Source organism: Symphalangus syndactylus, chromosome 7, assembly GCF_028878055.3.
Source record: "Symphalangus syndactylus isolate Jambi chromosome 7, NHGRI_mSymSyn1-v2.1_pri, whole genome shotgun sequence".
Classification (NCBI taxonomy): domain Eukaryota; kingdom Metazoa; phylum Chordata; class Mammalia; order Primates; family Hylobatidae; genus Symphalangus; species Symphalangus syndactylus.
In genome coordinates, this window is record NC_072429.2 from 45,312,691 (window position 1) to 45,340,303 (window position 27,613).

The following is a 27,613-nucleotide window of genomic DNA, read 5'->3' on the forward strand; positions in this document are numbered from 1 at the left end:
GAGGCGGGGCCTCAACGCCCAGTTCCGCAGAGGCAGGCTACGTGCTTGCGCAGTACGCACGGCCGGGGAGGGGCTCGCGGCGGGCGGCGGGCGGCGGGCGGTGGAGGCGCGGGGCCTGCTCCCGCCGGCACCATGGCCAAGACCGTGGCCTATTTCTACGACCCCGACGTGGGCAACTTCCACTACGGTGAGGAAACAGGGCTATGCATGAGGGGTTGGGACACGGAGGTTTTGAGGCGGGGTTGCAACTCCAGGGGTGAGAGCTGACGAACTCTCTGCTCCCCACCCCCAGGAGCTGGACACCCTATGAAGCCCCATCGCCTGGCATTGACCCATAGTCTGGTCCTGCATTACGGTCTCTATAAGAAGATGATCGTGAGTTCCGCCGCCTCGGCCGAGGGTTGGGGGGTGGGGCGAGCTGTGGCCGTAGGGATAGGTGGGCTGGACTGAGTGCATCAAGTGCGACCCGCCCCTAGAGTAGCGGGGAGCTGGGTAGAAGACACCAGGAGTACCTTGAAAGTGCAGGGTGTTGGGGGTGGCGTCCTCTGCTTAATGGAAAGTACTTTCTCACCTCAGGTTGGCCACCCTCTGACTGTAGGCACACTGGCCCTTGGCCTAGGGTTGGGGTGATGTGGGGCTGGTTTGAAGACAGAAGGTGTGTACCTCCTCTGCATTTTAGAGTGTGTATAGGGCCTTGGCCTCAGGAATTAGGGTTAGGGGAGCGGGTATCACTGTATCAGGGTGTGAGGTTTACCCTCAGTTCCCACTCCTCTTTTACCACCTTTCTTTACCTCCAAGGAGTAGGGCTCCAGGGTGGAACGATGCTGCCGTGTTTGTAAATGTGTATGTGCGTGTGGAACAGACGAGATATCTTAGGTATTCCTTTTTCAGCCTGGAATACCTCTACATGGTTCTGCTTAATCGCTATCCAGTTTTTCATCTCCCAGACATACACATGCTGTCTTCCCAGCTTGGAATTTATGGCTGTGATATGGGATAGTAACAGTTAAGCCAGGCCAGGCGTGGTGGCCCATGCCTGTAATCCCAGCAGTTTGGGAGGCTGAAATGGGAGGATCCCTTGAGGCCAGGAGTTGGAGACCAGCTTGGGCCACAGTGGGACCCACATCTCTACAAAAATAAAAAATAAAAAAAGTAGCCATGTGTGGTGGGTGTGCCTGTAGTCCCAACTACTTGGGAGGCCGAGGCGAGAGGATGGCTTGGGCCCAGGAGTTTGAAGTTAGAGTGATCTATGATCAGCAGCCTGAGTTGACAGGGAGGACCTTGTCTCAAAAGAAAAAATAAGACAAAACATCTAAGCCCAGGCTTTATGTGTTGCTAGGGAAACTAGTGAACAATATGAATGAATGTTCATTGCTTATGCCAAGGCACAGACAAATAGATTGGTCATAGAAAAGACTGAGGTGATGTTAGTGCAGGAGTCTATATCCCTTGAGATTGTTTACCTATATGTACCTGTGTGCATTTTCTGGGAGAAGAAAAGTTCTTTCTTGTCCAGTTTTCAAAGAGGTGTGACACATCCCCCTGACCTTCCAAAGATAATAAGTCTTTGATTTTAATTAGAAAGTTGACATGTATCCCATATATTTGACTCCAGAAAGAAGAATCCAGAGGAAAGAGAACAGAATCAGAGCTTGGGGGAGGAGATGAGATGAAGAGAACTGGGAATAGGAGATCCAAGGAACAGGGCAGGTGGATCAGGGCTCAAAGTTGAGAAGGCTGAGCTGGAGGTGGAAAGGAAAAGAAGTGGTCTTCAGGGGGCTCATTTGTAATAACTCACCTGGTTAATCGGAGTCTCTCTACTGACTTAAGGATTGTGGGATGAGGGGAATGCTATGTTTGGCTTCATACAGTCTCCAGGACTGGGTTCAGTATGGGTGGTCTGAGCCTGTGGAGTGGGGCTGACCCTGCCTGGGTTCATCTTGTGTCTCCATCCCGAGGTCTTCAAGCCATACCAGGCCTCCCAGCATGACATGTGCCGCTTCCACTCCGAGGACTACATTGACTTCCTGCAGAGAGTCAGCCCCACCAATATGCAAGGCTTCACCAAGAGTCTTAATGCCTTCAACGTAGGCGATGACTGGTGAGGGAGGACTGGGAGTTTTGATGTCTAACAGTTTAATGCCAAGCCCTTCAGTGAGGTCTTTTGGCAGCAGTGGGAAGATCTCAAGGGGGGCCTACTTGTCAATGAATCATAATTCACTTATTTGTTTATTCAATAAATATTTATTGGTCACTTGTTCTAGGCAGGCCCTGTGCTAAGTGCTGGGAATGCAGTGATGAACAAAAAATTTTAATATTGTATTTTTGCTAAGTCTTATAAAGAGGAGGTTTATGACAGATTATGAGAGTGTATACGTGGAGATTGTTTAGCTTGGTGGAGTGGCTGGTCGGTGTGGCCTTCCTAGAGGAAGTAAAGATTGAGCTGAGATCTGAAAAAAGTAGAAGTAACCAGATGAAAGGTGGTTGGAGGGTGAGGGGAGGAGTATAGCAGGCAGTAGGGACAAGTGCTAAGGGCCTGTGGTAGGACTGAGTATGACTCATTTGAGGAACAGAAAAAAGGCCAAGTGGAGAATATGAAGAGGAGGTGAACTGAACTGAGGCTAAAGAAATAGGGCCTTTTAAAAGTAAACAGCTCTATTATGAATTGAGATTTTTACCCCTAGAGTAGAGGGAAGCGATCAAAGTTTTTTAAAAAGCAAGGGATCTTAAGGGGACTATGGGCAGTTAAAAAAACAAAAACAATAAAGGAGTGGTTTGATATCGTTAGATTTACAGTGAGCTTGTATCATCCATAAAAGAGTCAGGGTTAGACCCTCTGGGGAAGGATGTGGACAACAAAGATAAGCCAGGATCTTTCCTTACACTCTACATCCATGAAAAAATAGTAACCGTCACAGCTACCAGTTGCTCAATTCTACTTATTTTTGTTTCTAAATTTTTTATTGGCCGGGCGCGGTGGCTCAAGCCTGTAATCCCAGCACTTTGGGAGGCCGAGGTGGGCGGATCACAGGTCAGGAGATCGAGACCATCCTGGCTAACACGGTGAAACCCCGTCTCTACTAAAAATACAAAAAATTAGCCGGGCGTGTTGGCAGGCGCCTGTGGTCCCAGCTACTCAGGAGGCTGAGGCAGGAGAATGGCGTGAACCCGGGAGGCGGAGCTTGCAGTGAGCCGAGATCGCGCCACTGCACTCCAGCCTGGGCGACAAAGACTCCGTCTCAAAAAAAAAAAAAAGAAAAATTTTTTTATTAGGGAAAATTTCAAAAATTTCTGAAAGTGAAGCAGTGCGGTGACCTCCCATACGTCCATCATCTAGCTTCAACTCTTACGAGGAAATGGCCTTTTTTTTTTTTTTTTTTTTTTTTTTTTTTTTGAGACAGAGTCTCACTCTGTAGCCCAGGCTGGAGTGCAGTGGTACAGTCTTGGCTCACTGCAACCTCCGCCTCCTGGGTTCAATCAATTCTCGTGCCTCAGACTCCAGAGTAGCTGGGATTATAGGCGCCTGCCACCATGCCCAGCTAATTTTTGTATGTTTAGTAGAGATGGGGTTTCACCATGTTGGTCAGGCTGGTTTTGAACTCCTGACCTCAGGTGATCCCCCAGCCTCAGCCTCCAAAAGTGCTGGGATTACAGGTGTGAGCCATCGCACCCGGCTGAGCAAATGGCCACTCTTACTTCATCTATACTCCCTCATGTTAGATTGTTTTAAAGCAAATCCTAGATGTTATATCCTTTTATCCGTAAATATTTTATTATGTGTCTCTAAATGATACTCTTTTAAAAAAACATAGTATCATTATCAAACCTAAAAAGTTAACAATGATTCCTTAATGTCATCAAATATGCAATCAGTATTCAAATTTCTGCAGTTGTCTCATAATTATTTTGTAGTTAGTTTAAATCCAGATCTAAACAAGGTCTACACAGTGCATTTGGTTGATATGTCTCTTAAGACTTTTAATTTGTAGCTTTTCTGTCACCCCCTTGAATTTATTTCTGAAGAAACCAGGTTGTTGATCCTGTAGAATTTCTTATGATAGCTACCATTTATTGAGTGCTTACTCTCTAGGTATTATGCCAAGGGTTGCTGGTAAATCCACTTAATTCTCATACCAATCCTTAGATGTATTACAATAGACTTTTTTCTGATGTTATATATAAGTAAATTGAGGTTTGGGGATATTTAGATAACTTAGCCTCAGTCACATGACTGGTCATTGGAGGAGGCATGATCCAGATCCCAGGTTTTTAAACCACTAATCTGTTTTCCTGAAAGATCTTAATGACAGAAGCAGCCAGGGCTGTAGGATAGAGGCCAACTCATTAGGCTGGCATTGGCACCTTTCCAACTTCATCCCTACACCTCAGCTGCACGGGACACCTTCCTGGAATGCCCTTAGTTCTCTATTCAACCTCTTCAAGGCCTTCTCAGCCTTCACACCATCTCCATGAAACCTTTCTCGACCACACCAGCCCATAGAGCTGTGTCCTGCACACACTGCACTGCTCATTTGGTGTTCAGTCGTGCTGTCTGGGAAGATTTCTTGTTTTTTTATTATTCTTGCTGTTATTTCTGAGCTCACTTTCTAGCTCTGAGAATACAGGGTCAGCCCTTAAGCCACACTGGGGTCCTGTAGATGCCCTTTGTGCAATTAGGGACTGCTAATTAGAATACTGTCTCTGGGTTATTTATGCTGCATCAGTCTTCCTGTCAAACAAGTTACAGTTGTGCTTATCTGTATTTCCGATGAGAATCAGGAGTTTTTCTTCTGTTTAATGAATTTCTGATTGATTTCAAAGTATTCTAACATAAATAGCCAAATTGTACTACAGGCCTTTAAATGAAAAAAATAAAAAAGCAGTCCCAAGCCAGGCGCGGTGGCTCACGCCTGTAATCCCAGCACTTTAGGAGGCCAAGGCAGGCGGATCACCTAAGGTCAGAAATTCAAGACCAGCCTGGCCAACATGGCGAAACCCCGTCTCTACTAAAAATACAAAAATTAGTCAGGTGTGGTGGCACGTGCCTGTAGTCCCAGCTACTCCAGGAGGCTGAGGCAGGAGAATTGCTTGAACCTGGGAGGCAGAGGTTGCAGTGACCTGAGATTGCACTACTGCACTCCAGCCTGGGCAACAGAGTGAGACTCTGTCTCAAAAAAAAAAAAAAAATTCCAGACCTCTCCCTTTCACCCGTAAATCCCTCTGCCCATTGACAGCCACTTTCAGCTCCTTTCCCTATGTCTTCTGGTATTTACCTTTGGATTTCTAAATAATAATAATATTAATTGACTGTTATTACTAATCTGTAATCCTTAGGTAATACCTATTATATACTAGGTACTGTTCTAAGTGCTTTACAGCCCTTAGCTTATTTAATCTCAACAACCCCTGTGAAGCAGGGTCTATTATTGTTTCCTTTTACCGATGAGGACACTTAAGCACAGAAAGGTTAAACAGTTTATACAACCTCACTATCATTAGTAGGTGTTAAAGAACCTAGGTAGTCTGGCTCCAGAATCTGTGCTTATAATCATACTCCCCTCCTGTATTGTCTCTCATTGCTATTTCTTTGTCTGTCAATTTTAGGCATTATCTGTTAAGCTTTTAGTATGGGATATGAGCATTTGGTCTTCTTACACCATCACATTGGCTTCCTTTCCCCTTTCAGCTTCATAGTAATTTAAAAATAAATCAGTATTCTATGTTTACATTATTATAACTCTGAAAGATTCATTTACTATCAAGCCAAATAGTGTAGTGTGATTTAATCTATTTTCTTCTAAAGCTTTTTGTTTTTCCTGGAGCTGATAATTGCGTTATTTTTTTCATTTGCTTAGTTTTCTGGTATTAATCACTAATTATTTCCAAACCTTTTGAGAAACTGTAAAACCCTACAATTCTTGCTTGAACACGGGAGGCGGAGGCTGCAGTGAGCCGAGATCACACCACTGCACCCCAGCCTGGGCGACAGAGCGAGACCCCATCTCAAAAAATAAACAAAAAGCCCCTACAGTTCTGTTTTTCACGTGGTCAAATGTGTCAGCTGCACTATTTTTTTTTTGAGACCTAAAACTAGGGATTGCCTAAGCCTTTCCTTTTTAAAAAGTCAGGTTTATATAGGTATAACTTGCATACAGTAAAATTAACCTTTTTTAGGTGTAAGAGTTCTGAGAGGTTTGATAGAATATATCAAGGTGTAGGGCCAGCGCCAATGGCTCACACCTGTAGTCCCAACACTTTGGGAGGCCAAGGCAGGAGGACCACTTAGGTCCAGGAGTTCGAGACCAGCTTGGGCAACATAGTGAGACCCTGTCTCTGCAAAAAAAAAAAAAAAGTATCAAGGTACAGGAAATTTCCATTACCCGACAAAGGTCACTCACCCTTTTGTAGTTAATAACTCGTCTCCAACCTAGATCCAGCCAACTACTGATATGATGTCTGTCTTTATATTTTACGTTTTCCAGAATGTTACATAAATGGAGTCATACAGTAAGTAGCCTTTTGTGTCAGGCTTCAAGCCTTTGCTTTTTATGAAGAATAACAATGGTAATAATTATAGCTGACATTTATTAAAGGCTTAGCGGATACCGTGTACTGTGCTACAGGCTTTTTGTGAGTTATCTCATCACTGTTTCACATATGTAGGTATACAATTCTTTCTTTAAAATGTGTGACTGTGAAGAATATTATTGAGTATTATGTTAAAATTTGTTACATTGAGAAGACTAAGAAAAACAGAGCTCATGTTTTCTTTCAACTGATTTCCTTTTTACATTGTACTTGAGTACCTGGAAGCTGCTTGCTTCTTTCCCCAGCTAGGATACAAACTCCCTGACACTTAAGTGCTTCTTTACTTCCCGTCCAGTGCCTTGCACAGGGCTTGGTACATGGTTTGGTCCAAAATATTTGTTGAATAAATTTGCAGATAGCCCAGGTGTGTAGGAGAGGGAGAGAAGGTTCTTGAAAAATGGAGATTGGAGGAGTCTGGGATGGGGAGGGAGATATGGGAAGGGCCCAGACAGAGGCAGGAGGGTTCCAACTTGTTCCTCTTCCCTGCAGCCCAGTGTTTCCCGGGCTCTTTGAGTTCTGCTCGCGTTACACAGGCGCATCTCTGCAAGGAGCAACCCAGCTGAACAACAAGGTGACACAGTCCTGAGTCCTGTTCCTCTTTCCTCTGGATCCCTGGACTCGGGATTTAACCCTGATCCTGGGCTCCCAGCTTGAGGGGTGGGCAGGAAGGACTGTGACTTGGGTGTTTGTCTTTCAGATCTGTGATATTGCCATTAACTGGGCTGGTGGTCTGCACCATGCCAAGAAGTTTGAGGTGAGTGAGGAGGTGATGGGAAAGACAGTGGCCATCCTCGGTAGGTGTTTAGGATGATGGTGGGGGGCAGCTGGGTAGGGGAATTGCTCTTCTCTTTATGAGACCACTCACTGTCTTGCCATAGGCCTCTGGCTTCTGCTATGTCAACGACATTGTGATTGGCATCCTGGAGCTGCTCAAGTAAGTAGCCCAGGAGGAGATGGGGGCAGTTACGGGATTCTTGGCTGAGGAGGTTTCTCAGACTCAGCCCTGACTTTGACCTCCCTCCTCCCTGATTAGCTTCCCTGAAGTTCTTGATGCTTTATTCAGGCTGCCTCTTCCACTGCTGCAGATTCCCTGCTGCCTGCTCACATTTCAGCCTTCTCTGCATATCCCTCTCCTGTCCCTGCCTCTAGCCTCTAGGCTGGAGCCCCCAGTTGCCTTTAGGGAACTAGTGACATTAAGTTTCAGGTGACCAGGGCAGAAGCAGACTCTTCACAATTCGAGACCCGGTGTTTGGGAGGAGTGGGTTGGGGGGTTCACTTCTAGCTCAGACCCTGGCTTTGGCTTCCCTCTAGGTACCACCCTCGGGTGCTCTACATTGACATCGACATCCACCATGGTGATGGGGTTCAAGAAGCTTTCTACCTCACTGACCGGGTCATGACGGTGTCCTTCCACAAATATGGAAATTACTTCTTCCCTGGCACAGGTATGGGAATAGGGATTACTTTCCCCTTTGCACCCTTCAGCTCTTTGCTATGAGTGCCTCCTTCTCAGCCTTCTAGTCTCATCTCAGGTGTCCCCTCCTCAGAGAAGCCTTTCCTTACCACCCCAGTTATCATAATCACCTCCTTCCCCATTCCTCTGTTACATCAGCCTCATTGTTTCCCTCAGAACACTCACTGCTATTTGTGTTTATTGTGGTTTTTTGTTTTGTTTTGTTTACTGTCTCCCTCCTCCTCATGGCTACTCCCTAAAAATATAAGCTTGGTGGGATATCGTAAATTTCATTAGTTCCATTAATTGCTGCATCCCTACTGCCTAGTACACAGTTGGCTCAGAGTGGATCCCCCAAAACTATTTGCCGAATGAATGCAAGCTGCAAGAGATTTAGTAGCTCTAGGGAGTTTATGGTGAAGCTACATAGATGGAATGAGAGGCTCCCAGAGTGCAGATTGGGGTTGAAACAGCTGGGTTGTGGGTGCTTCCCATGTGTGGCTACCACCACCCACTTCCCTGCAGGTGACATGTATGAAGTCGGGGCAGAGAGTGGCCGCTACTACTGTCTGAACGTGCCCCTGCGGGATGGCATTGATGACCAGAGTAAGTACTGAAGTCTTCCCTCTGTTCCCTAGGCCCCTTCTTTTTCTCCTTGAAATAACCTCTTCTGCCTGGTATTGTCTGCTGTTGGGCCAGTTGTCCTTAAGGATGAATGGCCTTCAGAGGGACCATGAATCTCTGGAAATTGTATGCAACATATCATCTGTATATGCATTTTTCTGGGAAAAGTCATTGGCTTTCATCAGTCACTCGTAGCAGTCTGGGATCCCTTCCAGAAGTTTCAGACCAATGATTTGATTCTTTTGGGTTGCCCCTTTCCTGGGCTACATGCTCGCTCAACCCCCTTTTTCCTTTTGTTCCCTGTCTCCCCATCCCCTTGGGGTGCCAGGTGCCCATCTTTGGCCCTCTCCCAGGTTACAAGCACCTTTTCCAGCCGGTTATCAACCAGGTAGTGGACTTCTACCAACCCACGTGCATTGTGCTCCAGGTAATACTGTCAGTTCCTCCTCAGGAGTGTTCTACCTGGGCTTGGGGAAAGAGCAAGGGAAGAGGAGGTTCTTTAGGTTGGTGGTGGAAGGGGTATCTGTGATGTTCTGATCAGTTATCTCACTGCACTTTCCTGGGGTTTTGCTTTTTGCAGTGTGGAGCTGACTCTCTGGGCTGTGATCGATTGGGCTGCTTTAACCTTAGCATCCGAGGGCATGGGTGAGACTTGCTCTCCTTCTTCTCCCCAAGGTTTTCAAGTGGGCTTGGACTTCAGTACGTGGGTAGGGGTAGTTGGGGAATGGGCCTCACCTCTTCTTGGAAAGCAAAAATAGCTACAAATCGTACTTGAACTAGAAATGTCATCTTGAACAGGGTTCCCTAGATGGTCATTCATTCACAATATATTTTTATTAAGCGCCTATTATGTTCCAGGCATCATACCACATCATGGGGATGGAATAAGGAGTCTCCCGTGGAGTTTACAGTTTAGGAAACAGACAAAAATAAATAATCAAATGAAATAAAAAGATTGTTATAAATTCTATGAAAGAAAAAAAGCTGAGACACAGGATACAATGGGGGGTCTACTTTAGATAGCATGATTTGGGAAAGTTTTTCTGAGGAAGTAAAATTTGAGCTGAGACCTGGAGACTAAGAAGGAGTGAGTCATAAGAGGAGCAGAGAGAAGCCTGTCCCAAGCATTGACAAAGGCCCACAAAAGGCTCTGAGGGCTGGGCCCAGTGGCACATACCTATAATCCCAACACTGCAGAGGCCAAGGTGGGAGAATCGCCTGAGGCTAGGAGTTTGAGGCCAGCCTGGGCAACATAGTGAGAGCCATCTCTACAAAAAATAAAAAACAAAATCAGCTGGGCATGATGGTGCATGCCTATAGTCCTAGCTACTCAGGAAGCTGAGGCAGGAGGATCACTTGAGCCCAGGAGTTTGAGGTTACAGTGAACTATGATTATGCCACTGGACTTCAGTCTGTTGAGGTGAGGTCCGAGAAGCTGGCCATGGTGAGATTGTGCAGAGCCTTTAAACCCTGGTAAGGAGTTTGAATTATATTCCAAAGATGATGGGAAACCATCGAAGGATTTTAAGCAGGAAAGTGACATGATCCAATTTGTGTTTGAAAGTGACTATTCTGACTGCTGAATAGAGAAAGGTTTGGGTAGGGGGAATGGTGATGGAAGTAGAAAGACCAGTTAGGAAGCCATGGTGTTGGTTAGGTGCCCAGACTAAGGTGGAGGAGGTGGCAATGGAGAAAAGTAGATAATCTGAGGTGTGTGTATGTGTGTGTGTGTACACACACACATATATATATTTTTTTTTTTTCTTTTTTGAGATGGAGTCTTGCTCTGTCATCCAGGCTGGAGTGCAGTGGCACGATCTTGGCTCAGTGCAAGCTCTGCCTACTGGGTTCAAGCGATTGTCCCGCCTCAGCCTCCTGAGTAGCTGGGACTACTACAAAGGTGTGAGCACCGTGCCGGGCGTGGGTTATATTTTCAAGGCTGGAATTGACAGAACTTGTGTTGATGAGAATAGTTGATTAACAGGCAGGGTGCCAGGGAGGGTGTTGAGCAGAACAGAGGTGGGACTGTGCTTTATTTTAAAACTTTTATTGAGACACAGCATATAAACTATACACAAATCTTAAGGGTATAACATAATGAATTTCACTATCCAGATAAAGATTTAGAACATTTATAGTTTTCTTGTGCTCCTTTCAGGCAATACCTAAAGGTATTTACTTTGTCTTTTGATAACCTCCTCCACATCTTCCTCTGGTTCCTTTTAACAGGGAATGCGTTGAATATGTCAAGAGCTTCAATATCCCTCTACTCGTGCTGGGTGGTGGTGGTTATACTGTCCGAAATGTTGCCCGCTGCTGGTGAGCGCTCTTTTGATTTCCTCCCCTGTTGTCCAGTGTGAGCTAGGGTGTCCCTCAGATATGGCCACGTGGGCCCTTCAGCCCACTTGGTCAGCCTGCTCCCCTCTGCTGGTTGGTTTCAGGACATATGAGACATCGCTGCTGGTAGAAGAGGCCATTAGTGAGGAGCTTCCCTATAGTGGTAAGGACCACCCCACAACACCCCCATAACAGGAAGGCCATTCTCACCAGATTCCAGAATGACCTGGTTTGAAGGCAGATGGGAAATTTTACACTCTCAGAGCTCTGCAGACTAAACCCCTGGGCTCAGAGTAGGGAACAGATTGGGCAGCTATTATGTAGGTGCTCTGGATGGGAAGGAAAAAGATTGGGAAGTCTTGTTAGCTGCCTTTCTCAGTCTGAGCCATACTTTCTCCTCTCCTCCCCAAGAATACTTCGAGTACTTTGCCCCAGACTTCACACTTCATCCAGATGTCAGCACCCGCATCGAGAATCAGAACTCACGCCAGGTCAGCAGCTCAGAAAAGCTGAGCACAAACTTCTCCTGAAAGGTGGAGCCCAGGAGAGGTCAAAGATGTGGGAAGTAGGAAAAACCAAAGAGAAGGAAGTTCTAAGCCATCACGGTCACTGTTATTGGCTAGGAGGCAGTCCAGGTTAAAGTAGAGGCAGTTGGGGTTGGTGGGGAGGGACAGCTATCAGTTGGGGGACCTGAACTAGAGGTACCACTGAGATGAAAACCAGGATGGTAGGGGTAAAAGGCAGCTAGGAGATTGCATGCCCTGGGAATCACTTGAAACTGCTTACTCTGTATTCCTCATTTCCAACCAGTATCTGGACCAGATCCGCCAGACAATCTTTGAAAACCTGAAGATGCTGAACCATGCACCTAGTGTCCAGATTCATGACGTGCCTGCAGACCTCCTGACCTATGACAGGACTGATGAGGCTGATGCAGAGGAGAGGGGTCCTGAGGAGAACTATAGCAGGTCTGGGAGCAGGGACTTCAGCCTACTTTAAATAGGCTTGCTGGGGAGGTTTAAAAGGGAAAAAGTAAATGGGAAGGTATTAGCTTAATTGCCTCTGGCTTACCTCCTTTAGTCTGCTACAATTTCCTCACTCTTTTCTTTGCTATTTTTAATGACAAAAGTAACATGTATTTATTGTAAAATTTTAAAACAGCACCAAAATATGGTGTTGGCTTTCACATAATCCCAGACCTATTCCACAGGAGTAACTGCTGTTAATAGTTTTTATTGTTTTGGATAGGCCTTTTTCTATAGATTGCAAATATACTGTTCTGTATGTACATATAAACAAACACATATACACTCATTTACAGTTTGTGTGGTTTTTAGTTTTTTGTAAATACAAATAGGGTCATTCTACATATGCTGCTTTACATCATATAGCTGTTTCCAGTTAGCTAATACAGATCTGCTTCAGTATTTTATCAGCTGTATAATAATCTATTGTGTGGATAGATTATTTTCCATTTTTTTGGTATTACAATAGTAAGGTGGCAATGAACCCCCTTACATATACATCTTTGCATTCTTGTTTGAATGGGTTAGATAGTAGAATGGTTGCTGCTAGGTCAAAGGCTGTGTGCATTAATTTTTTTTTTTTTTTTGAGACAGGGTCTCATTCTGTCACCCAGGCTGGAGTACAGTGGCATGATTATAGCTCACTGCAATCTTAAACTCCTGGGTTCAAGCGATCCTCCTGCCTCAGCCTCTCGAGTAGCTGAGATCATAGGTGTGCACCACAACACCTGGCTAATTTTTTTTTTTTTTTGGTAGAGACGGAGTCTTGCCTTGTTGCCCAGGCTGGTCTCAAACTCCTGGTCTCAAATGTCCTCCTGCCCCGACCTTTCAAAGTGCTGGGATTATAGGCGTGAGCCATGGACCTGGCCTAAAATTTTTTATATTTGCTGCCAAATTGCCGTCCAGAAAGTCTGTAGCAGCCTATAGTCTTGCCAGCATTTTACTCAGTCTTTCCAGGTCTTGAGCTGGACAGGTCACTGCCTGCATACTGCTCTCTAAGGCTCTTTGATTTCTTTGCTCTGTTAATTTTTTCAGGTGGGATAATTGCATTGTGGTTATGTTGTTGTTGTTGTTGTTTTTTTTTTAAAGTCTTTATCTTTCTGAGATACATACAAAATATTTGTAGATGGAATGAATTAGGGGGAAAAAAGGATAGGATAGAATTTTTTTTTAATCCCAAAACTTTGCTGAAAAATGAAAGGGAAAGACAACAGAACCCAGAAGTGCAGAAACAGATGCACTTAATGGGGAACAGATTTCCTTACATGACTGAGGGATAACCACAGCTGGACACTTGTGGGACACGCAGTCTTGCTCCCACTCAGGGTTAGAGGTTTGAGCCGGCTCTGCTGCAGAGCCTGATGGGCTTCTCAGTCCCTTCTAGAATCTACTTCTGTCTTAGAATTCAGGCCTCCGAATCTCTCCTCTGGACCTGGGCTTTACCGCTCTGACTCTTGGGGACCTCTCCAACTCTCCTCCTCCAAGGATATCCCCCGATCCCTTCTGAGTGAGGAAGTGTCTGAACATTTGGCTTCAGGGCTTCCAGGACTATTGGAAATTGCTTTTCATTGTCTGGTTTGGTTTGGTAAAACCTGTTTTTAAGTTCTTCCTTTTGGATTTTTTATCAATAGCTCCAGGCTGGCATCTGGGCCTAGTCTCTGCATTATAATAATACCAAGCCCTTTCACAGCCAGCAGAAGCCTCAGGCCTCTTCCTGTTCCTAAGCCCTACCTCTCTGTCAGGCCACCCACTGAGTTTCTGTTCTTCTTTGATGCCTATAGCTCCAGCTTGCATATGACTTGCAGAGTAGAAATAGGAAGAGTTACCACTTTTTGTAGGTTTGCCAAGCACCAGACACTAAGTGCTGTCTATTACAACATATATATAATCATTCTGTTGCCATCGGACAACTCTGATGGCTGTTATTCTCAGATTAACACGGGAGGAATCTAAGGCTCAGAAAGTCTAAGTAACTTTTTTTTTTTTTTTTTTTTTTTTTGAGATGGAGTTTCACTCTTTTTGCCCAGGCTGGAGTGCAGTGGGGCATGATCTCGGCTCACTGCAACCTCTGCCTCCCGGGTTCAAGCGATTCTCCTGCCTTAGCCTCCCAAGTAGCTGGCATTACAGGCATGCGCCTCCACGCCCGGCTAATTTTTTTTGTATTTTTAGAAGAGACGGGGTTTCTCCATGTTAGTCAGGCTGGTCTCGAACTCTTGACCTCAGGTGATCCGCCTGCCTTGGCCTCCCAAAGTGCTAGGATTACAGGCTACAGGTGTGAGCCACCGCCCCCAGCGAGACTTAAGTAACTTTCTGAAGGTCACATGGCTAGTTAAAGATCAGGGCTGAGATTCAACCTGATTCTCTGACTCCACACCTTTAACCCTGTGCACTTAGAAGTAACTGAGACATTGCTCACCATGCAGATAAGGCCTTTCCTGGCTTAGTACCTCAGCTTCTTTTTGATGACTTTCTCAATTCTCTGTGTCCCAGCGAATACTTTTTCTTTCCTTTTTTTTTGTTTTTTTGAGATGGAGTCTCACTCTTTTGCCAGGCTGGAGTGCTGTGGCTAATCCTGGCTCACTGCAACCTCCACCTCCCAGGTTCAAGCGATTCTCCTGCCTCAGCCTCCTGAGTAGCTGAGATTACAGGCACGTGCCACCACACCCGGCTAATTTTTGTATTTTTAGTAGAGATGGAGTTTCACCATGTTGGCCAGGAATGGTCTTGATCTCTTGACCTTGTGATCCACCTGCCTTGGCCTCCCAAAATGCTGGGATTACAGGTGTGAGCTACCACGCCCGGCCTTTGAGAATACTTTTTCAAAAAGAAAGAAACCAGTATTGAGTACGTGTTGGGCCCTGTTTTGCTTTCACATCCATTCTTTCACTATGGGTTTATAATACCACGTCACTCTTCTTAAAATTAAAACTCTCCTTTACCTTGCACTTAGAAGAAAATCCAAAATTTTGACTGTGGCTTAAAAACGTCCTGCATGCTAGCCCTTACCTACATCCAGGATCTCATCTCTAACTGCTCTCCTCCATGCACAGTGCTCCCGGCTGTCCTGGCCTCCTTGTTCTTACTGGAATACATCAGTCTCTTTCCATTTCCTGACCTCTGTAGTTGGTTTTCTTGCAGCTTGGAATGGCCTTCCTGAAGTCCTTGCCTGCTTAGCTCCTCCTCAGACTTAAGGTCTTATGTCCCAATAGTCCTGTCTGAAATTTCACCCTTTTCCTCCCATCACCTTCAGTCCTATCACTTCATTTTATTAATTGTACTCCCCATCATCTGAAATTATCATATTTATTTACTTTGTTAGTTACTAGTCTCATTTATTAGGTAAGCTTTTTGAGGATAGACAACCTTGTCTGGCTTGTTACTCTACTGTATTGCTAAGGTTTATGACAGTGTCTGTATAGAGTAGTTCCTTAATGTTTATTTGATACGTGAATGGGTGAATGTATAGCAGTCTCTACCAACAAGAGGAGGAGTGGTTCTCAGCGGGGCCTGAGAAATGGCTTTGGAAGAGGGTGCTGGGAGAAGATTAGAACTTAGAGTGAGATCCTGACCTCTCTCCCCTTGCTTTGCAGGCCAGAGGCACCCAATGAGTTCTATGATGGAGACCATGACAATGACAAGGAAAGCGATGTGGAGATTTAAGAGTGGCTTGGGATGCTGTGTCCCAAGGAATTTCTTTTCACCTCTTGGTTGGGCTGGAGGGAAAAGGAGTGGCTCCTAGAGTCCTGGAGTGGTCACCCCAGGGCTTTTGCTGACTCTGGGAAAGAGTCTGGAGACCACATTTGGTTCTCGAACCATCTACCCCCTTTTCCTCTCTCTCCCAAGGCCTGACAATGGTACCTATTAGGGATGAGATACGGACAAGGATAGCTATCTGGGACATTATTGGCAGTGGGCCCTGGAGGCCAGTCCCTAGCCCCCCTTGCCCCTTATTTCTTCCCTGCTTCCCTCGAACCCAGAGATTTTGAGGGATGAATGGGTAGACAAGGACTGAGATTGCCTCTGACTTCCTCCTCCCCTGGGTTCTGACTTCTTCCTCCCCTTGCTTCCAGGGAAGATGAAGAGAGAGGGATTTGGAAGGGGCTCTGGCTCCCTAACACCTGAATCCCAGGTGATGGGAAGTATGTTTTCATGTGTGGGGAGGATATGAAAATGTTCTGTTTTCACTTTTGGCTTTATGTCCATTTTACCACTGTTTTTATCCAATAAACTAAGTCGGTATTTTTTGTACCTTTCGCCTTTCTAGGAATGTTAATTCTTGCTAGTTTCCTATTTATGAAAGGAGAGGGAAATGGGCATGATGATGCATGTAATAAAAGCATAGTTAACATTCATTCAGCACTTATCCTACGTTAGGCCCTGTGTATGTATTCTACATTTATTATTGTAAATATAAGAAGTTAATAGATGATTTTGGTTAAGAGTTAGACAAACCTGGGCAGATTTGAGAGGAGTAGAAGATGACTTCAGGTTTTTGAATCTGGGTGTTTAGAGTAGTGATGCTAGTTGGTGAAGATACACTGAGATAAAACATGTTAAGTGCTTAGCGCAGTGCCTGACATAAGAAGTTGTCCATTAACTGTCTATGTGAAGAACAATGCTAAATACTGTAGTAGCCACAAACATGGACCTTTCTCTGGAAGAGTTTACATTCCAGTCAGTAGTATGATAAATATTGTAGCAGATATAGACTGATACAAGAAAGAGGACTGATAGATGGGTCACTTCCTCCCCTCCATTCTCTGATTCTGTCCTCACCACTAGCTTAGAAAGTAGCTTTTGGACTTTTTGGACAAAAACTCTAGAAAGCTCAGCACTAAGTCAAGTTTGAAGTATGGGATGGACAGCTCTATGTAACATTCTATCAGGTCACTGTTAGAAGGTCTGGACCACAAGAGAGATGAATGCCAAATTTAGGAGCCAACCAGCTTGGCAGAGTCCCTGGTATATCTCAGGCCCTTGACTAGGCACTGGGGCTGTAGAATAAGTAAGTCACTGACTCTGCCCTTCAGGAACTTACACTTGAAATCTTGCTAGCTGTGGTCAAGGTTATTCAGTCCATATTGTGAAGGCCGACTGGTAGCCACATAACTGTCACACAAGGGACAGATGTAGCTGGGAGAATGGTTGAAATTGCTCAGGGAGAAAGTCATGCTAGAAGAGCAAAGAATATACTCTTGGAGAATACTCATTCTTTTCACTCATGTTTGGTTTATGTCAATGGGGAATCCTGGTTAAACAGGGTTTGGCAGCAAATCAGACTAAGCTGGGTTTAAATTTTATATCAATTATGCGTTCTTGGGCAAGTCACTTCACCTCTCAAAGTCCGAATTTACTATTTATAAAATGGTGAGGCTAGCAGAATCTATCACATGGGACTGTGGGGACTTAGAAAAATACATGTAGAGTGTTTGCCTAGTGCCTGGCAGAGAGCAAAGGGCATGGTTAAGTGGTAACTGTTATTGCTGTTTAGGCACATGTTGGCAATAATTAGTTTGTCCTGATTAGAAACAATTAGTTGGTACCTAACCTGGAATTCAAACTAGGAAATTAAACTCCACAGCGAGTCTGGTTTAGTCTAGTGCTTGCCCTGGACCGAGCTCTGTTCTTGCTACCTTGCTTTCAAAACATGGTGGCTATCACTTTTATAATTTTTTTCATGTGTTCCATGAGTATCGCACACATTAAAAACTGCATTCTCTTGGAAAACCTGTCACTAATTTTCTCCCAGTTTAATGGTCTCATGCGATTTTTGGTCTGGGGTGTGAGAGGATCCAGGCTGTCAGGCTGTACAGCCACGTGGGCGCTGCGTGGGAGCGAGAGGCCTGCGCTGCTCCAACCGCCAGGGGGCGGTGCTCTCAGCCGCGGCCGCGGAGAGCTGCACCGCCCACTCACCACCCCCCCCCACGTGGGTCCGAATGGTTAGGTCCGCCGGGCAGGTAGCGCGCTTCCGCGGATTTCCTCCGCCCCTCTCCCTTCCCCCATTGGTAGGGGCTGCGGGTCCGGGCGGAAGTGGGGCAGGCGGGCGGGAGCGAGGCGTCGTCGTTGTATATTCATGAGGCGCGCGCAGCCCGGCATGCTAATGAGGCGGGGCGCGGCGGCTGGCTAAAGAGCGACTGGGCGGCGGCGGACGCGGAGCTGCCAGGCGGGAGCGGCGTAGGCGCGGGGTCGCCAGCCAGCGTGAACCGGGACATGGAGCCGCCCGGCGGGAGCCTGGGGCCCGGCCGCGGGACCCGGGACAAGAAGAAGGGCCGGAGCCCAGATGAGCTGCCTTCGGCGGGCGGCGACGGCGGCAAATCTAAGAAATTTGTGAGTGTCCCTCCCATCCCGCTCCTGCCTGGCCCCGTAACTGCCCTCTGGACCCCTGCAGCCGGCCCCTGGGGCGCCTGCCCTGCTTTGGGGAGCCGCCCCCGCGCCTCCTTTCCTTGTTTCGCTCGGTCCGCGGCTCTGCAGCCCGACATCCTCTCCCTTCGGGACCTCGGGAAGCCCCGGAGTCCCACCCGGCTCTTGCTCCGGCCACCTCGGGGCTTCCCTCGCTCCCCAGCCCTTACATTCTGCCCTCCCGCCCGCATATCCCCGGCCGGCTCTCAGCCCAGTCTCTCCCCTCTCAGCCTCACTTCCTTTCTTCTTCTTCCTCCAGTACCCGAACACGCCTCCTCTTTTTTGGTCCCCTCTTCTGGGTCCATTTTCTATTCTTAACCTTACACCTTTTTTGTATTCTCGTATTTCCTTCTCCTAAAGGTCACTTCCTTCTCCATGATTGATCCTTTTTACCTGCTAACTTTCCTCCCGCCCAGTCCCCCGTGGGCCCTCCGCCCGGTGTCACCTGATAATCCTTCCCCTCAGGAATGTTACCTGACTTGAGCCCTACCCCCGTCCTTCTTTGGATGTTTGTCCTTGCGATTACAGGAATAGGCTCCTGCCCAGGTCCTATGGTCACTGGGGCATGACGTTTATTTGTTTACCAGTATTTCTCTATCCAGAGAACCTCTCTGTTTGCCCTGTTGCTTACCACTTTTCAGAGGATTAGAACTCTCATGATTATGCCCTTCTTGACCTAGGATGGTGATAAACCTCTCCTGTGGGAAGAAAGTTGGACTGCGAGTTCAAGAAGTTTGTAATTGAATTGTTTTTTATACATTTCCCATGATAACCGTCTCCTCAACTCCTTTTCTACTGCCTCTTGTGCCCCAAGGCGACTATTGGCTTCCCTTTGCGTGCCTGTAGAAGAGTAAGCTTTCCTCAAGTGCCAGTTACTTTCAATCCGAGTCTGAAGGAATATTGATATACATGTAACCCTATCATATTTCATTCCCATTTGCCCACACCAACACCTCTCTCCAGGGAGCCGTTTGGTTGCTTTTTGCTATAAAAGCTTTGTAAGATACGGGGCACTGTCCAGGAGAGGAAGAGTCTTGGATATTGATGATCATTATAATAGCTAGTTATAACTGTAGCTCTTTTGTCTTCTCTTCCAGGTATTTATGCCCTTACACTAGTGTATCTTTCTACTAAACAAATGGCTTGTAACTCTTCGTCCCACCTCCCAACATTTTGACCCAGCTCCACAAATTTGCGAAGAAAACTGATAAAGCGGTGGAAACAGGAAGAAAATGTTGTTTTATGACCTAGAGGGTTGAGATGTTAACCCTGGAGGGTTAGGTGTTTAATTCTAAATAGGATTAAAATAGTGACTCATCTCTTCCTATTTCTAGCAAGACCAAGTGCTCCTGGACTGCCCTTTCCAGTGATATCCGAGATGTCAGTAACCATCTGTTTTTATCTGGTGAACATCTTTTTTTCCCCCCCCTAGAAATACAACGTTAAGAGTATTGACACCCCCTCCTCCTTTGGTGACTAAAGTAGCATTTTTGTATGTTTCTTTAGGATAAGAATTGACCCCTCCCCCCCGTTAGCTTTCCTTCCAAAACTTAAGTTCTAGGGCTCATATTCCTTCTATTTCTGTATCTTTTTGTTTTGATTTTGTTTCCATGAGTACTGTTTGACCTTCCTCACCCGAATTCCAGCTATTGCTGCTGACTTGTGACCTCGGTGACTTGTTTTCATGTCTTGAGTAGAATTTTATATGTACTCTATTTTATCTAACAATTGTTTATTTCACGAATTTGTGAAGTCTACTATATGTGTGGTACTGTAAGGTGAGAAACCTGAGGAAGCTCAACCCCTTTTCACCTGTCTTTTGGAATGTCCATGAAGTCTTCTATATGTTTAATGGATTTGGCTCAGGGTTGTTGGTATTTGCTTTAGAGAGGGTGGAGCTGAACCGAGTTCTCTTTTCTTTCTGCGGTGTTAGTCTTAACTCTTAATCTGCTGAATTTTTAAAACTAAATAACTCAGGTAATGAGGAAAATTGCATTAGTAGCTACGGAATTGGAAGGTTTCTAGGAAAGTAGTGCTGCTTAACCCTTTTATTGCCAAATGTAACCTATCTCAAGGCATCAGAATATTCTTTCTTCCTCTTGCTCTTTTTATGAGAACTCTGGGGAAATGAGAGATGAGGAGGAGCATTGCAATCCACTTCTCTTTGTGTCTGTGTATGTATACGTGGGTGGGTGGAGTGGGCAAGATTGCTGGTGTGCTTTTGATACCCGTGACTTAGTTTTCTTGAACTATAGGCTAAAACTGAACTCAAAGCTCTTTTGCCACCTCCACCTTTTCTAAAGTATGTGTCCTCTGGAACTCCATTAAGAATGTACTGTATAAAACTGCACTGGTTTGGACTAAGTGTGCCCGAAGGTTGTTTGCATTTGAGGGGTTATAATTCCTTTAGCTGCTACATACCTTTCCTGGCTTATGCAGATTCTAAATACGGATTAACTGATGAGAACACAGAGCTCACAAATTGTCTAAGATCTGGTCTTACCCTCTGAGGCATCTTGTGTGGAAAGGAGATGGACCCTCAGTTTAAAAGTGGTTAGGCATCATCTTTTAAAAACACATGATTGTTAGAAGTGCTGACAGTGAGTGGCTGAAGCCAGGCTGCCTGGTATTACCCCTTGGTTCTTCATGAGTCTGTCTTCTCCTGGGCCATGAGCATACCCCTTCTCCAGCATTATTCCATTTCCTATCACAAGTCAAGATGAAGGAAAATAAAAATTTTAGGTGAACAGAGGGTTTTCTGACTTTTCAGCAGTGATCAGTGTGGGTGTCAAATAGACTGATTTCCAAAATATACCTAAGGGGAATAAGTAGACCTGGGATGTTAGGAGGCTGCAGAGTATTCCTGCATTTAATAGACTTTGCATGCATTCTCATATAATTGAGAAAGTGATATGCTTCCTGATTTAACTAGGAGCATAACTTTGTAAAACATGAATTTTGGTGTGGGATTAGAGAGATTTTTTTTTTCTTTTTTTGAGACGGAGTCTCGCTCTGTTGCCCAGGCTGGAGTGCAGTGGTGCAATCTCAGCTTACTGCAAGCTCCGCCTCCCGGGTTCATGCCATTCTGCTGCCTCAGCCTCCCCAGTAGCTGGGACTACAGGCGCCTGCCACCACGCCCGGCTAATTTTTTTTGTATTTTTAGTAGAGACGGGGTTTCACCGTGTTAGCCAGGATGGTGTCGATCTCCTGACCTCGTGATCTGCCCACCTCGGCCTCCGAAAGTGCTGGGATTACAGGCGTGAGCCACCGCGCCTGGCCCTTTTTTTTTTTTTTTTTTCCTTTTCTGAGACGAGTCTTGCTGTGTCCAAGGCTGCAGTGCAGTGGCACGATCTTGGCTCCCCGCAACCTCTGCCTCCCGGGTTCAAGTGATTCTCCTGCCTCAGCCTTCCAAGTAGCTGGGATTACAGGTGTGCGCTGCCACAGCTGGCTAGTTTTTGTATTTTTAGTAGAGACAGGGTTTCACCATGTTGGCCAGGCTTGTCTCGAATTCTTGACCTCGTGATCCGCCAGCCTCGGCCTCCCAAAGTGCTGGGATTACAGGTGTGAGCCACCTCGCCCAGCCAAGAGAATGATTTTTACTATTATTAAAATTATTAAAATTTGTTTAATTTTAGATGCCTATATTGAGTTATGGTCATGCTGCAGTTACACAGTCTTCTAAATGCAAAGTAATAGAGTATAAATGTTTAGTTGTAGACTCCTGTCCAAAAGGAGAGAAATTAAAAGATGCCAGGCAGAAAGAAGTGGAGTTGTTCGTGCAGATTTCTGCTTATATCCTCTTAAAACATTAACTTTAATCCAAAAGTTTGCAGAAAACTGAAAAATATACAGAGAGCTTTGCGAAAGTTTGCAGAAAACTGAAAAATATACAGAGCGCTTGCACACATTTTTTTTTAACAGATGATAAATGCAAGGATTATTTAGTTTGGAAAGAGGGAGGGGAGCCTACAGGAATGTTAGTGAGATGTTTGAGATGACAGAATAATAGCTTAAAAATTTCTGCCATTCTTCCTGCCTTGTCTTAAGGACAGATTGTGAGTCTACTTGGTATGGTTACCTGTGCTTTGTCAAAGAAAATTCTCCCTCACAGGAGGTGAAAGTGAGGGAATGCCTTAGAATTAAAATCTCTGCCTTGGGAGAGTTGGTAAATTTTTTTTAAAAAGAGCTGAAAATTTTATGACCCGTAAATTATGTTTATTATGAAAGCTAAGAAAATAGTGAGACATGATTTAATTTTGTTGATGGGTGCATGGGTCAGAATAATTTTATTTCCTGTGTCGTAGAATAACCTTTTGTTATTCCCCAAGGCCCTTGGTATTTTATAAATGTATTGCCAGGTTATTCTCGGGGAGTGTTATAGATCTTCCATGAAATGTAATAGAGATTTAAAAGATAAGTTATATGTCACATATGATTTAGAAGAACAGGTTAAAATAATTTTTATTGATAAATACTAGATGTTAATAGAGAAGCAAAGAGTTTGTATATGCAGGTTTATATATCCCTTTTTATGTCTCAGTAGCTGAAATTATTCATGGCTACAAAAATCCCCATTTTGAAACAAACTTTGTATTACTTAAGTGGTTTTCTTTTTTCGTTGAGCCTCCTTTTCTCAATTACCTTTGTTTGAAAGCAGTAGGCAAAAAATTCATTTTGTGCTACCAGCAAAGCATTGGATGTTTGCCCCTCCTTGGGGTTAGGTGAGACAAAGCCACACTCTCCCCTTTCCTGGCTGCCTGTCACCTCCTCCCTGTGTTTTTATTCCTTTCCTACTTCTGTGGGGGCTGATTTGAGCCCTATGAATAGCCAGGCCTTTGGGGAATTAAGGGCAGTCAGAAGCTGTTGATACTAAAATTTCTTAAAACCTTTAAGCTAAAATTGAAAAGTAAAGAATAATTACTATGAACATATTTTACTGTATTTTCTCCTTTTTTTTTAAACAAATTTCTTAGGATCAAGAAACCCTTTTTAAGGAAGTGAAAGAATTACTGAAGGAAAAGAGAAATAGACCAATATTTTAATGAATTTTACCACTGATTACAAGATAACTTTCATTTTTCTTTCAACTTTGAAATTCTTACTTTAATTACATTACCTGTAATTACATTAAATCTTACTGTGAATGGTACCCTTAAAACTTCAGAGTTAGGCCGGGCGCGGTGGCTCATGCCTGTAATCCCAGCACTTTGGGAGGCCGAGACGGGTGGATCACGAGGTCAGGAGATCGAGACCATCCTGGCTAACACGGTGAAACCCCGTCTCTACTAAAAAAAATAGAAAAAATTAGCTGGGCATGGTGGCGGGCGCTTGTAGTCCCAGCTATTCTGGAGGCTGAGGCAGGAGAATGGCGTGAGCCCGGGAGGCGGAGCTTGCAGTGAGCCGAGATCGCGCCACTGCACTCCAGCCTGGGTGACAGAGCGAGACTCCGTCTCAAAAAAAAAAAAAAAAAAAAACTTCAGAGTTGGAAGGGACTTTGAATGTCATCAAGTCCAAACACCCACTCAGTGCAACAGTCACTTCTTGCAGTTGTAGGTTGGAAACATCAAGGGGCTAAGAGATAGAAATTGGATGAACAAGTGGAGGAGGAGGAGCAGAAATTTTGGATTCTACATTTCCTTTACTAAATTTCGGATCTTGGGAATGGTTGGAGTAGTAGAAAGAGATTATATAAAAGGAACAGATATGCTAGAAGCTGTGAGATTGAAAGGAAAAAGATTGAAGAAATTGGCTCTCTATTGCTTGACTCTCACTCTGTCACCCAATCTGGAGTGCAGTGGTGCAGTGGCAACTCAGTTGCAGCATCGACCTCCTGGGCTCAAGCAATCCAACTGCCTTGGTCTCCTGGAGTATCTGGGACTACCAGCATGCACCACAATGCCTGGCTGATTTTTTTATTTTTCTTTTTTTTTTTTTATAGTGATGGGGTTTCACTGTGTTGCCCAGGCTGGTCTTGAACTCTTGGGCTCAAGTGATCCTCCTACCTTGGCCTCCCAAAGTGCTGGCATTAAGGCATGAGCCACTGCACCTGGCCTAATTTTTTTTATGTTTCATTTTTGTAGAAATGAGGTCTCACTAGGCGGGGTATGGTGGCTCATGCCTGTAATCCCGGCACTCGGAGGTTGAGGTGGGCGGATCACGAGGATCAGGAGTTTGAGACCAGCCTGGCCAAGAGACCAGCCTGTCCATTGTGATGAAACCCCGTTTCTACTAAAAATACAAAAATTAGGCCGGGCGCAGTGGCTCACGCCTGTAATCCCAGCACTTTGGGAGGCCAGGGTGGGCGGATCACGAGATGAAGAGATCGAGACCATCCTGGCCAACATGGTGAAACCCTGTCTCTACTAAAAATACAAAAATTAGCTGGGTGTGGTGGTGGGCGCCTGTAATCCCAGCTACTCAGGAGGCTGAGGCAGGAGAATCGCTTGAACCTGGGAGGTGGAGGTTGCAGTGAGCCGAGATTGTGCCACTGCACTCCAGCCTGGCGATAGAATGAGACTGTCTCAAAATAAATAAATAAACAAAAATTAGCTAGGTGTGGTGGCGGGTGCCTGTAATCCCAGCTACTCGGGAGGCTGAGGCAGGAGAATTGCTTGAACCGAGGAGATGGAGGTTGCAGTGAGCCATAGATCATGCCATTGCACACCAGCTTGGGCGACAGCGAGACTCCAACTCAGAAAAAAAAAAAAAAAAAGAAAGAAAGAAATGGGGTCTCACTATGTTGCCCAGGCTGGTCTCAAACTCCTGGCATCAAGTGATCCTCCTGCCTTGGGCTCCCAAAGCGCTGAGATTACAAGTGTGAGCCACTGTGCTCGGCTGCTCTCTTTTCTTCTAGAACTTGTATAGATTTAGCTTTTAAATTTGCCTCTTTTCTATCATGCATATGTTAGTTCCACACGTTCACCTTGGGATATAAATTGTCACCTGTGGTCAACACAGAACATTTCTGATACTCTGAGGATTTTGGGACTTTCTTTTTTTTTTTTTTTGAGACGGAGTCTTGCTCTGTCACCCAGGCTGGAGTGCAGTGGCACAATCTCGGCTCACTGCAAACTCTGCCTCCTGGGTTCATGCCATTCTCCTGCCTCAGCCTCTCCGAGTAGCTGGGACTACAGGCGCCCGCCACCACGCCCGGCTAATTTTTTGTATTTTTAGTAGAGACGGGGTTTCACCGTGGTCTCGATCTCCTGACCTCATGATCCGCCCGCCTCGGCCTCCCAAAGTGCTGGGATTACAAGCGTGAGCCACCGCGCCCGGCAAAGGATTTTGGGACTTTCATTCCATTTATCATGGAAGCATTTTTTTCCTGTTAGGTGGCGGTGGTAGCAACCTTTTGTTTTCCTGTATTCAGTATACTACAGATTGTGTAATGCCAGTCTTCCTGTTTATAAATATTAATGAATGTTTAGCATCTTTATAGATAAGGAAAATTAATTCATTCCAGACTAGGATAGGGAATAATAACAGTAACAGTAGCAGTAATAAAAGCAGTTGTTTGTTGCATGCTTAACTGTATCCCTAGTGCAGTGCTAAAGAGCCTTAGAGTTATTATCTCATTAATCTCTACATTGACCTTATAAAATAGGTACTGTTATTATTCCCGTTTTATAGGTAATGAAACGAACTCAGATCAAGCAGCCTGCTTGAAGACGTAGAACTAGTTAGTGACAGAGCTAGGATTCAAACCTAGGCCTAGCTGATTCAAAACTCATGGACTTATTCACTACATTGTACTGACAGTTTATGTGTGTCCAGTTTTTGTGCCTGCAGTGTAAAACTGGACTGCAGTGTAAGAGTATTCACTGCTAGGAATTTCTTAGAAAATTTTGGTGGTGTTCCCTTAGAGTTCTTTGGTCATCTACAGTCTATTAAAATGAACTGGATTCTCCTAGAGTTCAGTTGGCAGGAAAAAAGTACTAGGCTTAGATGTAAAAAGCGTAGTGGCTAAATGCCTGTTTTTTGCATTTAGTAATTTAGACTTTGAAGCCATTGGAAGAATCTTAATTAAACCTTTTGTAGGCATGAAAAAATAGCTGTTATAGTGCTTGCAAAACCTATCTTTCCCTTGGCTCATGAGTTATTAGGATGATGCTTAAATTATTATTTTTTAATGTAACTGTATCTCCTTCGTAAGTAGAACCGCTCTAACAGCATCACCTGTCAGGAGTTTTAGTTGTTTAAATTGCTGAGAGCCACAAGTAGTGGTAACAATGTTACAGGAAAGGGGAAGCTGTTACTAGACCATCTCTATAGTTATCCTTTTTATATTTTAAATTTGACGTTTGGTATTCTTAAAGACCTCTGTTTGTGCGCCTGAAATTTGACTGTTGTAATGATTGCAAATGGCTAATAACCAGGATCTCTTCTGAGTCTGGGAACTGCTGAAGTTTGTTCTTTAGACCTGGCAGTTATTTGCCAGTGGTTAATAATTAAGACATTGCCACAGAGGTCCAAGTACCTGGAACTGGGATTTGTTTCTGGTGACTGGTGGTGAGGAGTAGGGAACAGAGTTTCTCTTGATTTCCTGAGTCTACACGTATCTACTCTAGATCCAAAGACTGACCAAGAAGTCTTGAGAGTGTCCTATCAGGTTCAGTTCTTGCTCTTTAAGAAATTGTAATTTCAACCACGTCTATAAAAGAGGGATAGAAAAAGCTCTAAGGCTGTGATCTTAGACTTTAAATGCTGTGGAAATTCATAGAAGTGAGGGAATTAAGTGGAAAGGCTACTGGACTGACAGAAGGCCTAAGTTTCAAAATCTTAGAATGCTGGAGTCAAAAGGATACTAAGAATTATCTAATTCAACCCCTTTATTTTTTATTGTTTAAGAGTCAGAGTCTTACTCTGTTGCCCAGGCTGGAGTGCAGTGGTGCAGTCATGGCCCACTGCAGCCTGGAACTCCTGGGCTCAAAACAGTCCTCCCACCTCAGCCTCCAGAGTAGCTGGGATACAGGCACACGCCACTGAGCCCAGCTATCAACCCCTTTACTTTATAGATTAAGAAATGTTGACTAGACAAGTGATCTGTCCAAATTTAAAACTAGAAATAGAACTTTTATCTCCCACCCTGTCTGAATTATTCTTTCCATATGTAGCTGCTTAGTTGTGTCTTTACCACTAATTAACCATGTGAACTCTAAGCAAGTTATTTTACTTTTCTTCATCTTTT

General features: G+C 44.9%; 2 protein-coding genes across 6 annotated transcripts in view; both read left to right on the forward strand.

Annotated features, from left to right (window-relative positions):
- The first annotated feature begins 43 nt into the window (after positions 1 to 43).
- HDAC3 (histone deacetylase 3) lies at positions 44 to 16,275 on the forward strand. The gene is made up of 15 exons (XM_055285899.2): positions 44 to 187; positions 293 to 375; positions 1,959 to 2,101; positions 7,078 to 7,159; positions 7,286 to 7,342; positions 7,467 to 7,522; positions 7,900 to 8,033; positions 8,567 to 8,647; positions 9,019 to 9,092; positions 9,246 to 9,310; positions 10,895 to 10,984; positions 11,107 to 11,165; positions 11,414 to 11,493; positions 11,813 to 11,970; positions 15,618 to 16,275. Exons 1-15 carry the CDS (start codon positions 133 to 135, stop codon positions 15,685 to 15,687), a joined length of 1,287 nt encoding a protein of 428 aa, XP_055141874.1. The 5' UTR covers positions 44 to 132; the 3' UTR covers positions 15,688 to 16,275.
- A 1,794-nt stretch (positions 16,276 to 18,069) lies between these two features.
- The window catches only part of DIAPH1 (diaphanous related formin 1), a 107,898-nt gene continuing 98,354 nt past the window's right edge, over positions 18,070 to 27,613 (forward strand). For 2 of the 5 annotated variants that reach the window (XM_055285866.2, XM_055285864.2), the window contains exon 1: positions 18,070 to 18,354. In XM_055285866.2, coding sequence (XP_055141841.1) covers positions 18,238 to 18,354 — 117 coding nt within the window. In that variant the 5' untranslated portion in view covers positions 18,070 to 18,237. The remainder of the gene's footprint in view (positions 18,355 to 27,613) is intronic. The other 3 variants (XM_055285859.2, XM_055285861.2, XM_055285863.2) reach the window with 3 other exon arrangements.